Source organism: Galeopterus variegatus, unplaced genomic scaffold (genome assembly GCF_000696425.1).
Source record: "Galeopterus variegatus unplaced genomic scaffold, G_variegatus-3.0.2 Scaffold1540, whole genome shotgun sequence".
NCBI lineage: Eukaryota > Metazoa > Chordata > Mammalia > Dermoptera > Cynocephalidae > Galeopterus > Galeopterus variegatus.
In genome coordinates, this window is record NW_007727651.1 from 281213 (window position 1) to 293864 (window position 12652).

Consider the following 12652-nt stretch of genomic DNA (forward strand, 5'->3'; position numbering starts at 1 on the left):
TAAAATAAAATAAAATAAAAAAGGCAGGGCTGGGCCGGCCCGGTGGTGCACTGTTACAGTGCGCCGCTTGGGAGCGCGGCGGTGCTCCTGCTGAGGGTTCGGATCCCACATACAGACCGGTTCCCGCTCACTGGCTGAGCGAGGTGCGGGCGCAGCGCCGAGGGTTGCAATCCCGTTGCCGGTCCCGGTCCGGTACGGGCGCGATGCTGAGGGTTGCGATCCACGGACACGAAAAAAAGACAAAAAGGAAAAAAAAATAAAATAAAATAAAAAAGGCAGGGCAGGGCTGCTGTGAGGCCTCCTGGTCCTTACCCCTCACAGCCGGGAAAGCACCTGCCCCCACCCGGTTCTGCCTTCTCAGGCCCAGGCTGTGGGAGGCACCCCAGGTCCCCAGCCTCGGCCTGGGGAGGTGGGGCCTTAGGTGGCCTAGGCACATGCTGGGGCCGGGGTGCTGCGTGCGCAGCCGAGCCTACCAGCCTTGGTTTCTGGGAGGGTGCCCCGCCTGCCTGCCGGCTCCTGCCCATTGCAGTCAGGACTTGACAACAAGACAAATAATTTCTTGGACCTTTTATCTTGGACACCATTTATTTTCACTCAGCCCCGGGGCAGGACTGACCTCATGGTAGGGCCCAAGTGTGGCAGCTGCACCATCACTGGGGGCTGGGCTGGGCCGGGCCGGGCTGGGCAGGGCAGGGCTGGGCTGGGCCATGCTGGGCTCCCACACCTCCAGGCCAGCTGCCTTCCCTCCTGTTCTTTCCCCTTCTTCCTTCCTGGTTCTCACCCCTTCCCTCTTTGTTTCTGTCCATCTCTCTGTCTCCCCCTCCCCACCACCTCTGTCCTTCTCCTGGCCTCCTTCCTTCTGACTACAGCTTCCCTCCTCCCGCCTCTCCCAGGCCCTCTGCTGGTCACCTGTCTGGGGCCTCCGTCTCTCCGTGGCCCCCCTCGGTGGACGCCTGGCTGTGCTGGGCAGACCCAGGTGGTAGTTTTCCCTGGGAGCTGCTGTCCAGTTGCTGCCAGGGAAGGGGCAGCTGGCTGGCTGGGGCAGGAGGAGGTGCCCTCCTGGGGAGTCCCTGGAGCTCTCGCTGGCCCCTCCAGGCTGAGAGAGTACAGGAGGGTCAGACTCCAGTCTGAACCATCTGTCCACACCAAGACACGAGGCAGGAACTTGGGAGGGAGAGGAGCCCAGGGATGGCCGGCCCCTCACCCCGGAAGGCACTTGCTGTCTCATTTCCTCTGTCTGAACTGGGAACTCAGGGTTCTTACCTGCTTTGTGACCTCAGACGAGGCCTTTGCCTTCTCTGGGCTACCAAGACACGAGGCAGGAACTTGGGAGGGAGAGGAGCCCAGGGATGGCCGGCCCCTCACCCTGGAAGGCACTTGCTGTCTCATTTCCTCTGTCTGAACTGGGAACTCAGGGTTCTTACCTGCTTTGTGACCTCAGACGAGGCCTTTGCCTTCTCTGGGCTTCCGTTTCTCTTCTGTACAATACAAGGGTTGGGCTAGAGTAGTGCTTCTTAAATGTTAACGTTTGTGGGAGTCACCAAGGGATCTTGTCAAATGTTGATTCAGTGGGCTTGGGGCAGGGCCTGAGCTTCTGCATTTCTGACAAAGGCCCAGGTGGTGCTGATGGACCACACTTTGAGGATCCAGGGACTTGCCCAGCTCAGCTTCTCTTCCAGCTCCACAAACTCTAGTATTTAATCATCCTCTCTCAAGGAATATGTTTATGTATTCCTCCAACCCCCCAGCACCCAGGGCAGCATGAGGCCTTGCTGGCTGCTGCTCTTCCATTTAAATGTTGCATTAGAAACACAGATGAGGCTAAGGGACCCCATCTGTGAGCCCTGGGAAAGGATGTGAGACAATGGAACCAATTGAGGCTTCCAATCTAGATAATCAATATAAATATTATTGGGAAGGTGATTTATGTGACCAAGCTGGGGCAGGAGGATGGGGCTGTTCCTTCGATATGCATTAAGAGTCAGCCCTGCCTCTGGGGGAGGGGTGGCCAGAGGGCCCAGGATGGTTCGGGGACCTGTCCCTCTTCTCAGGTCTTCATCCAGATGAAAGAACAATGCAGTCTGAGACTTGTAATGCACACTTAGAATCACATAATTTTATAACATGTAGTCTCAGAATTTCAGCAAACACCAGGTATAAACAGGATCCATATAAACACCTGGAATCTGGAATCCCCACAAACACTTGGATCTCAAGTGTGAGTCTGTAGAAGGTCAGCATCCTGAGGCACCAGATTCTGTGGGCTCAAGCTGTGGGTCCTGCTTTATCCAGGTGCCCTGCCAGGGGCTCTTGGCCTGCTTTGCAGCAGTGGGTGGTCCTTTGGTGAATTCTGCATAGATGCCAGTGGGGCTTCTGCACCTTGGTATTCTGCCAGAGGGACTCTCTATGGCCCCCTAAACTTTTCCCAGCACTCTGAGGTCCCTAAGGGTGGGCTGCTCCAGGAATGAGGGGCTTTCTTAGCCTTGGCCTGGGCTTTGGAGGGGGAAGACAGCTGGCCAGAGGATTGGAGGCTTAATTAGTGGGATACCTGGCAGGCGGAGGGCTGAAGCGGGGAAACCATGCCCACCTGGGATTATATCAGCCTCTCCCCTCTTGTCCTTGGTCCTGGTCACCTTTGTCCTGCAGGCAGTTGCCACCAACACTGGACCAGGAGACAGGACACCTGGGTCCCAGTTGCAGCTTTGCCCCTGAGCAGCCTGCAGAGCCTGGTGCAAGAGTCTCCAGCTCTGGGCTCAGCTTCTTCATTTGCCAAGTGGGATGAGAAGGCCCCACTGTAGCTGCCTTTGAGGATGATGCTCCTGAGCCTGGGATGTGAAGGGGGGTGGAAGTGTCAGCTCCTCCTGGCTGCAGGAACAGGGCTGCTGGGTGATGGGGCTGGAGCCTTAGAAGGGGAGAGCCTGGGGCCAGCTGAGCCCATGTGCAGGGAGTGGTGAGGACTCTAGCATTGGGTGGTGAGGGGGGCGGGGAGTGTGCGGAAGCAACTCTGCTTTTATACTTAAGATTATTATACTTAGGATTGAATATTCCTGCCTGATTTCTTTTGAAAGCAGGGTTTCTCTACTTCAGGAAAAAACTAATTAGAAAAACCCATTTTGCAGTTAGGCCAGCTGCCCAAGACTGGCCGTGCCCAGAACAAGCCCAGAGAAGGCCTGCAAAAGGGCCGTGCTAGCCAGGGAGATGGTATCTTGAGGGCTGAGCATGTAGACTCTGGAGTCCGATGGGATTTGAATCACTTATGAGTTGGGAGACCATGGATCTGAGTTAGCTTTTCTGATCCTGTAACCTCTTCTGCAAAATGGGGTAATTGAAATGAGAGATCATCTTATGCCCAAAGATGATATGATTGTGAAAACAAGAATATTAATAATAACCACTTGAATTCATTAGTGTTGTCTGGATTGGGGGTGGGCAAGAGGTGTCGTTATGGGCTCAGGTTGAGGTTCCCCTTCCAGGGACTGGTTCCTGAGGCTTCCAGAGGGGACCCTAGGGGAGGAAGGGTCGCCCCTCCCTCCCATCAGTGGGACCCGTGCATGTCAGAGGCAGGCAGAAGAGGCTTCTTCAGCATGATTCTGAGCAGCAGGGTTGGGTTGACCCTACTCAGGCTGCTGTCTTAGACCACATGAGGAAGGAGGGCCTTTGAACCCTCATGTTGGGTGGAGTCTAGTGTCCTGTCATTGAACAAAAATTTCTGAGCACAACGGATGCAATGGTGAGGAAAACAGAGCTGATCTCAGCCCTCAAGGAGCTCACAGTTGAGAGCCTCCAGTCCTTATTAGGGGCTGACTCTAAGTTTAGTTTAGGCCACTAACTTTCCATGTGACCTGAGCCCACCTCAGTTTCCCCCCCTTTAACATGGGTGGGTGCAGGGTGTGGAGTTAGTGCTCTGAGCTTCCTGCAGCTCAAGACTGGCATGAATCCGTTATTCCAGGGCCCTGGCATGGGCTCTGCTCTGTCGGGCAGCCTCCCTGAGCTCCGGGCTGGATGGAGCACCCCTGAGCCCTTGTGCTCTCCTGCTTCCAACAGGAGCCATCTGTTGATGTGGCTGGTTCCCCTTGGAGAATGTGAGCTCCTTGAAGGTAGTGACCTAGTCTTGCATTTTGCCATGTCCCCCTGTCTAGTGCAATGCCTGGCAGAGAGCAGCCATCCCTCAAAGGTTGCTGGATGAATGAATAAATTAAGTGTGGGGCCACTCAAAGCATCATCTGGAGCTGCCTTGTGTGGCTCATGTAGGAAGGTGTGTGGGACCTTCCAGGACTTATGCTGAACTGGTACTGGGGATGGGAGGGGGTTCTCTTGTCACTATTTCCATCCTTCTGGTACTTGCTAGAGGGCTGTGTCTGAGCAAGGAGCAAGGTCCTTTGAGCTGGCTGGTGTGGCTGAAGCAGCAGGGACCCCCATCCTCTGAGTCTGACCTCCCATAGTTCATTCTCCATATAGCTGTCCAAAATGTGAGTGTGTGTCACCCCACTGCACAAAGGCACTCATCTCACTTAAAATAAAGTCCAAGTCCCTGAATCAGCCAGAAGGTCCGGCATGGCCTGGCTCCTGAGACTGCTCCAACCTCTGTTCAAGCTCTCTCCAAGCTCTGTCACCCCCTTCTTGCTCATTCCTTTCTGTCGTCCTTGAACATGCCAGGAGCATTCCTGTCCACAGGTCTTCACATGTGCTGAGCCCTCAACCTGGGAATGCTCTTCTCCCTGACACCCTTGTGGTCTGCTCCCTCACTTCACCCAGGCTTCTGTTCAGAGTCCCCATCTCTATACCCACAAGGGTCTATTTTTCTTCCCAGAGCTTGTCACTACCTGGCATTCTATTATGTATTTGGTTCTCTGCTATCTGTCTCTCCTGTTAGCGTGCAAACTGGAGGGTAGAGGTTTCTTGTCCGCTGTTCACTGCTGCATCCTCAGTGCACAGAGCCAACTACAAAGAGGTGCCCAGTGTAAGCTTGAGTGAGTGAATGCATAGCTAACTCTGTGTGTGTACCTGGGTAGAGAGGCTTCTTTTCATACTCCAGGGAGTGCTTGGCACAGAGCTCAGGACACAGTGGGCACCTGCAAATCGATGCTCCCTCCTGCCTTCCTCCCATCCTTCCATCCAGCCAGCTTGGCATTATGCAGCAGGGATACGCTGATCTATAGAACCAGCTCCCCCTAGGAGCTCTCCCAGCTGGGAAGGGACATAGATATCTCAGACTAACCCCCCTGCCCTCTAAGCTCACATCCCATGACTTCTGTCCCCTGTGAGGAATGGCCACCTACGCCTCGCTGACCCCATGGCTGAAATGGCTACACTAGAGTACAGCTAGGCTTAAATATAGCTCCTGATCAATCCTATTGATTTTTTCCTCTTCCTTTCTGGTGAGTCCACGTGGCCTGCAAACCTCCTTGGGGGACTTTAGGAGAATGGGGACTATGGGCACGTTTGGAGAAAAGACTGTAGCGTGTGTGTGTGTGTGTGTGTGTATTTAATAGCAATGGGGAAACATCTCCAGAAAGGATATCTTCTCCCCCAACCCCCACCTTTCCCTTCCTCTCGATCTGGTCCACCTTCAGAGGGGAGGAAGGGAGGACTGATTTGGTGTGACCTCCCAGCGCCTTTCGTGACAAGGACTTTTCCTTGCTGGAGGACGATGCCTGGAGAGTAGCCAGCAGCTCTGTCAGCACTAGGATGAGGACTGGCAGGGCCCAGGTGTCTCTCACTGGCTTCTAGCTCCCCTGCTGTTCTTGCAGGTCTTGGGGAATTTTCCCCTGGCTTGGGGAAAACAAACCTGTTCTACAGTTTTCTCTTGGGGTCCCTTTCTTTGGACCCTGTCTCCTGTTCTCTGTGATCCAACTCTATCTCTCTTTGTGCTGTGTCTCCCTCTAGATCTCTGGCTGCCTCTCTGTCTTTTTCTCTGCTGTTTCCTACCCTTCAAACCCAAAGTTTTCAAAATGAGGCCCTGGACTTCCCCTGGGAAACCCAGCTGGGATGAATGAATGAATGAATCAATCAATGCTACTTCTCTTTTCTGTCAGCACCAGCCCGCACAATGTCTGTCCCCACTCTGTCCACAGCGCCAGCCTGCACAATGTCTGTCCCCACTCTGTCCACATACCTCGGCCTGAATCTCTGTCTCAGACTAGCTCTGGAGGAACTCTGCCTGTGTTTAACCCCTGGCCCTACTGTGTGACTCTGGGCAAGTAATTTAACTACTAGTTAACTGCTTACCTGCCTTGGTTTCTTCATCTGTTAAACGGCATAATAATTCCTACCTCATAGGGTTGTTGTGAGGATCAGATGAGATATTCCATGTTCAGACTCTTAACACAGTGCCTGGTACATGGAAGATGCTCCAAAAGTATTAGCTGTTATTATAACTTTTAAGTTATCATTGTTACTCCAGGCATTTAAAAGAAATGGGCGGGGGGCACATGGGGACGGCAACCTGAGTTTGGGTGGGGGGAATAGACAGGCTGAGACCAAGACTTCAGGGTCAGCTGCCTGGGTTGCATCTTAGGTCCAACAAGTGTGACCTTGGGAAGTTTTCTCACCTGTTAAATGGTGATAATAACAATAGTTCTAACTTCATAGGGTTGTCTTAAGGGCTAAATGAGATAATGCAAGTCAGGTAATTAGAACAGTGCCCAGCACATCATAAGCTCTAAATAAATGTGAGTTACTGATACTTCCTAGAGGAGCAGAACTGAAAGAGGCCTTAGAGGTTACCTAGTCACAGCCCAGAGAGGGGCAGGGTTTTTCCCTTTGCCACACAGCAAGGGCTTTTCCCTTTGTCACTGAGGCTGGGGATGGGTGGCTGGGAGCCCAGGGTTTTAGAGAGTGTGTAACCCCAGGAGTCACACCAGGAGGGAGCAGAGTGGTTAAGGGCATTGACTGGTTCAGACCCTTACTCTGCTGTTACCAGCTGTGTGGCCTTGAGTGAGTCCCTCCCCCTCCCTGAATCTCCTTTTCTTTAACTCTTGAAGAGTGGCAGTCATACCACCTCACAAGGCTGTTTATGCATTTATTGAAACTGACTTACTGGACATTTACCACGGGCCGGGCACAGGCTAGCTGCTGGAAATCCCAGTGGGGAATGAGACAGCTAAGTCCTTGTGCTTTGGAGCTTACCTTCTGGTGGTTGGAGACAGACAGTGGAAAGGGTAACAAAGAAGACCATTTCAAAGGAGAGCTCTGAGGAAATGGAGCACAGGAATGGGGCAGGGCTGGATGGGGGAGGCCGGTGCCAGCATTAGACAATGTGGTCAGGGAAGGCCTCTCAGAGGAGGTAACATTTGAGTGGCAACCTGGGAGGTGCAAAGTGACTATGGGGAGCTCTGGGCAAAGGGACCTCCAGGCAGAGGGAGCAGCGAGTGCAAAGGCCCTGAGGTGGCATGTGCTCAGCATGCCAGAGGAGCAGCAAGGAGGCTCGTGTGCTGCAGGGCTGGTCAGCAGAGGCCAGATTATGTGCCCCTTGTGGTCCCAGTAGAGTCTGCACTTTCTTCTAAGTGGGCCAGGGATACTGGGAGGTTTTCAGCAGGAAAGAGACAGAATCAAATTTATATTTTGAAAAGATTCCTCTGGCTGATGTGTGGAGGAGAGACTGGGCGGGGGGGGGGCAAGACTGGCAGAGGGGGGCAGCTCCTGTGTTGTGCAGGCTGGAGGGCACGGTGGCCCTGCCAGGGCAGTGAGGAAGTCTGATGAGTACAGCGAGATAATGTCATCAACTCCTCCCCCAGGCCGGGTACAGCCGCCATGAATGGAACTGAGCCAAAATGAGGCTTCTAGCTCCTGAGAGCTGTGTCTTGGTGGCTTGGGTCATGAGAGGGGGGTGTGATGTTGAGGACCAGGCCGGCTCTGGGGCAAACCTGGCTTGGGTAGTGTCTCTCTCTCCCTCTCTCCGTCTCACTTTCTTCTTCTCTCTCTCTCTCTCTCTCTGAGAACTGCTGCTGCTATTACTCCCCAAAGACTTTACATAATTCTGGCCCAGCTCCCTCCTCATGATGTCATGTGTTGAGTGGAGTCTAGGTCACTCCATTGCATGCTGCGGTCGGGGGGAGAACAGACTTCTGGCTCCCCTGGCATTGCGGCGGGGCACAGACGTTCCCCTCACTAGGGTGGGGGTGGTTTGGCTTTCGGCGGGTGGAGGCACAGTCCAGCTCCAGCCCCTGGCCCTTTGGATGGCTCAGGCAAAGCCAGGGCTTCCTGCAGTGGCTCTGTCTGACAAGTGGTGAGGGACTGTGTTTGGAGGCACATCCCTCCAGAGCTGGGGGCCACTCCCCTAGAGCCCAGGCCTCCTGCAGGCAGTCCTGATGTCCACCATTTCTGCCGGGTTGCTTCTCTGAGTCTCACTTTCCTACACTGTAAACTGGGGACAAAGATACCCAACCTCAAGGGGATGGGTGGCTTCAGTGAGCTCACATGGGATCTGTTGCACAGCAGGAGCTACCCTGAGGACAGGGGCACACGCATGTGCTGTATATGCTGGGAGGGGCAGACAGAGCAGAATCTCCACCTCAGACTCTCTTGGGGTTGCCTGGACCCAGCCTCGTGGCTTCCTCCGCTTCCTACCGTCCCCCATCTCTGCCCTTCTCCTGGACCCTACTCTCCAATTCCAGGGAGAACCAGGAGAGGGTTGAGCCCCTCTCTCTTGCACAGGTGAGGAAACTGAGGCTCAGCGTGGCTTGCTTAAGGTGACATAGCCTAGGGTGGCAATGCCAGAAACAGAATCAGACCCCGTGAGTGCCAACCCCAGGCATTTTCTGATGCACTTCACAGTGCGGGGTGCCTGAGGCCATGGGGGAGGTTGAGGAGGCTCCGATAAGAGGGCGAGACCAGTGGAGACGGGCTCTGCTCCCCCTTTGCCGTGTTTTTTTTTTCCTCTCCAGAAAACAGTTTGGTTTGCAATTTTAGGAAACGTAAACAACAGTTACTGGGTTTCCCCTCCCAACCTCTGAGAACAGGGTGTGAAGCTCTTTAGAGCTGCATTTTGTGTAATCCTCACAATACCTGTGAGAGATGAAGTCTGATTATCCCCATTTTACAGGTGAAGAACCTGAGTCCCAAGTGGGGCTGGGGGTTCACATGCAGACCTGGGTATTCCAAAGCTCTCCTCTTTTCCTGTACACATGCTGCTCTCATCAGAAGCTCCTGGAATTGTCCTGGATCCCCAAACCCTGACCCATACAGGACCTGAGCTTTGTGAAGAGACAGAGACAGCAAGTCCCAGAGCTGCGGTGATGTTTGGCCCTGGAGCTAATAGGAGTTTGATTTAAAGGGGAACAGGGAGGATCAAGGGTGTGTACCCTGACCCCCATCCCAGCATTGGTTACTATTCCTGACTCAGTATTTACTAGGGATGGGGGGAAGGTGGAGAGAAGAATGTGCCTCCCCTGGTTTCCAGAATTACTAAATTCTTGTTAGATCTTTAAATTTTATGTAAATTCTTCTTTTTTTCCCCCTTGGAAAGGTGAGTATCATATTTTAATTAGTAGTGGTGTCAAAGGGGGGCTAGATTAATTATTGGAAGTCTTGAGTTCCAGATGGTTTTAATTTTCACAGCAGGGCACCAGGGTCTATATTTGTAAATTTTTTTTATTAAAATCATACCTGGTGTATTTTAGGGGCACTGAGGTACACTCTGTGGCTCCGAGGATACTGTACTCAGGAATTTGGGGCTATGATTTTTGTTATGGAAAAGCAAGTCCCTTGCCACTGAAATTAAACTTTTGTGGGTGAGGGAGGGGCAGGTGCTGGGAAGCAAAAGGTCAGGGAAGGAGTGTGAGAATTGGGGGGATTGCATGCACAAAAAAGCTGCGGAGAGGGGAGGTGGTGGTGGGGACCCAGGCACAGGGACTTAAGACCAGAAAGGAGAGAGAGCTCAGAGAGGGTGTATGGCTTACCAGAAGTCACAGAGCACCCTACTGGGGAAAAATGTGGACTGGAAGAGGAAGAGGGAAGGGTCTGGACACAGCATGCCTAATCAAGGGACAGTCACACTTTGGCCACTCGATGTCCTTGTTCAGTCAGGGCTTTGGAGGATCAGCTCTGAACACCCTCATCCTGAGGGAGGCTTGGTGGAGCATGGATGGTCTAGCATGGGGTCTCCCACCCTGGACCACAGGAAATTGAGTCCTGATTGGAACTTCTGGGCTCATGGGAATTAGTTACCCCTTAGCTTTGGTGGCCTTGATTGAGGGAAGTGGAATATCCTGGAATAAGCCCCTTCCCAGGGGGCTTGCTCCTCCCCTCCCTGTACCTTCCCTGCTTTGAAGGCCAGAGCAGAGGTGTCAAGGGGGCACTAGCAGGGGTTCCAGATGTTTGCTCTGGGCGAAGGGGCCTCAACCTAACTTTTGGAGGAAACAGCTTGATGTCCCAAATGCAGGGTGTGTGTGTGTGTTTGTGTATGCACACACATGTGCATCTGTCTGTCCACTTAGTCCAGAGATTGCTACTTCTCTGGGGTTATTTGTGTGGCCGTCTGTCCTGTTTTGGGGCATGGGGTTATTTGTATGGCTGTTTGTCCTGCTCTGGGGAATGGAGTTGAGGGGTTGGGGGAGGTGTGTGATGAAGGGGATAAGAGCACACTGATATCTAGCCACAGGGGACGGAATTCCCCTCTGGCTGGAGCCATCTGGGGCCCAAGTGGAGCCAAGATCCTGGAGTGGGGGAACAGGTGAAGGCAGCTTCCATCTCCCTGCTTGAGGGGCAGGGTGCTCCAATGGGACCTGTCAGAGGCTCCCCTGTGCCTAATTTTGGGGAAGTGAGGGACCAGGGATAGGGTCAGAAACCATGTCACTGAGCCTTTAGACCAAGCCATTGCCCCTGGTAAAAAAAGTGTCTTTTTCTCCTTCTGCCTTTCGAAGCCCAGCTCCTAGTGGAGACAGACACCTTCGGTAGTCAGGTCCGGATCAAGGGCAAGGAGACAGAATTCTACCTGTGTATGAACCGCAAAGGCAAGCTTGTGGGGAAGGTAAGTGATGGTCTGGAATTCTCAGGGAACTCGGGGTCCCTCTCTGGGAGCTCTGGGGAGCTGAACAGTGTGTCCAGGGCCCTGTCAGCTAGGATATGTCTTAAGACACAGAAGAAAACTTTACAAGCTGGGCATTTAAGTATATTATAAATCATATATATATATACCCAAATGGAAAACAGGCCCAGTGAGCGTATGTGTGTGTGTGTGTGTGTGTGTGTGTGTGTGTATGTCTGAGTGTGTGTGCGTGTGTGTGTCCCCAAATGGAAAACAGGCCCAGTGAGCGTATGTGTGTGTGTGTGTGTGTGTGTGTGTGTGTATGTCTGAGTGTGTGTGCGTGTGTGTGTGTGTGAGAGAGAGAGAGAGAGAGAGAGAGAGAGAGAACTCCCCATTGTAATCTCTTCCTTTCACTCCCCACTTCTCTGCCTCAGCACCTGAAGCCCACCAGGCCGAGGCTGTGACTTTTGGGTGTACACAGGGCTCTGGTCTCTCCTGGCATATGTGGAGCTCTGGCTGGCTCAGTAGTGGGAGAACCCTAGAGGAGCTCTGGGGCATCCCACCTCTGTGTTCTTGATGTCTGGGAACAGGGTACCAGCAAGCCAAGGGCTGTGGCTGCAGCCATCATTTTAACAGTCGCCTGGGGTTTACAGTGCCCCGCAGCAGCGACCTCCAGAACCCGGCCGCCCCGTCAGCGCTGGGCCTCACGGTTCTAGCATTTCAGGAAGATTTTATTACTTTGGAACAGGCAAGAAAGCTGCATGTAACAAATTAGGGCAGGGGTGTGGGTGTGAGTGGAGTGGACCCAAGTGCTGGGGGCTGTGAGTCTCCAGCAATGCTGCTTCTCGGTACCCCTCTTTTTCCCCTGGGTGTGTGTGTTTGTGAAAGTCACACACTTGCTTCCTTTGGGCGTATAAATGGAAGATGTTACTGGCAGCAGCTCTGTGGTGGAGTCAAGTGCTCTGTCCCCTTCTCTCTGTAGGGGCTTTACTCCCTCCCATATCCAACTTGTATAACTGGGGGGGGGCGGGGGGAGATTCTCTCTGGACAGGTGGAGTCAGGGTGGAGGGTAGACCCAGAGTCCAAGGGAGATGTGGAGACAAGGCTCTGGCTGGTTATTTGTAGTTCATTACACTTTGTTGAGGGTCGGGGGAATATGGCTACAGTTGTGTTAAAGCCATGTTTTTGATTTCTTGAATCCCCCAGCTCTTCTCCTGCTTCCTCTCCCCCACACCTAAGTGGCTAGGGAGGGTGTAAAAGGCCAAGGACCTGAGACAGGGCACTGTCACGTTCTTATTTGTTAACAATAGCCTCTGTTAATTGAGCACCTACTTTCTGCCAGGCACTGAACAAAAACCTTTCCAAATAATCCCACGAGGTTGGTACCCCTACCATCCCCATTTCACAGATGAGAAAGCTGAGGCTTGGCCACGTCCTGGGCCCTCCTCCCAGGTCCCACACTGGAGCTAGGCGGAATTCAAAGCCCAATTTGGAAGGAAAAGATTCCAGCCGCACTGCCCACACCAACTGCAGCTTCTCAAAGAGCAAAATAATAGTGATCCGAAGAGCGCGGCTCCGGGATGCCGAGGAGTGGTTTTAATTAGTGATTCACTCTCCGCCGTTGCGAGGCCGGCCGGCTGGAGAGGGGGCTCGGGGCAGGGGCTGGGGGCCGCGGGCCGGGGCGCG

The 12652-nt window shown here is 53.3% G+C and overlaps 1 protein-coding gene across 1 annotated transcript in view; it reads left to right on the forward strand.

Annotated features, from left to right (window-relative positions):
- Positions 1–12652, forward strand: part of FGF18 (fibroblast growth factor 18) — a 25931-nt gene that overhangs the window by 2576 nt on the left and 10703 nt on the right. The window contains exon 2 of the mRNA XM_008577565.1: positions 10863–10969. Within this exon, the coding sequence (XP_008575787.1) occupies positions 10863–10969 (107 nt within the window). The remainder of the gene's footprint in view (positions 1–10862; positions 10970–12652) is intronic.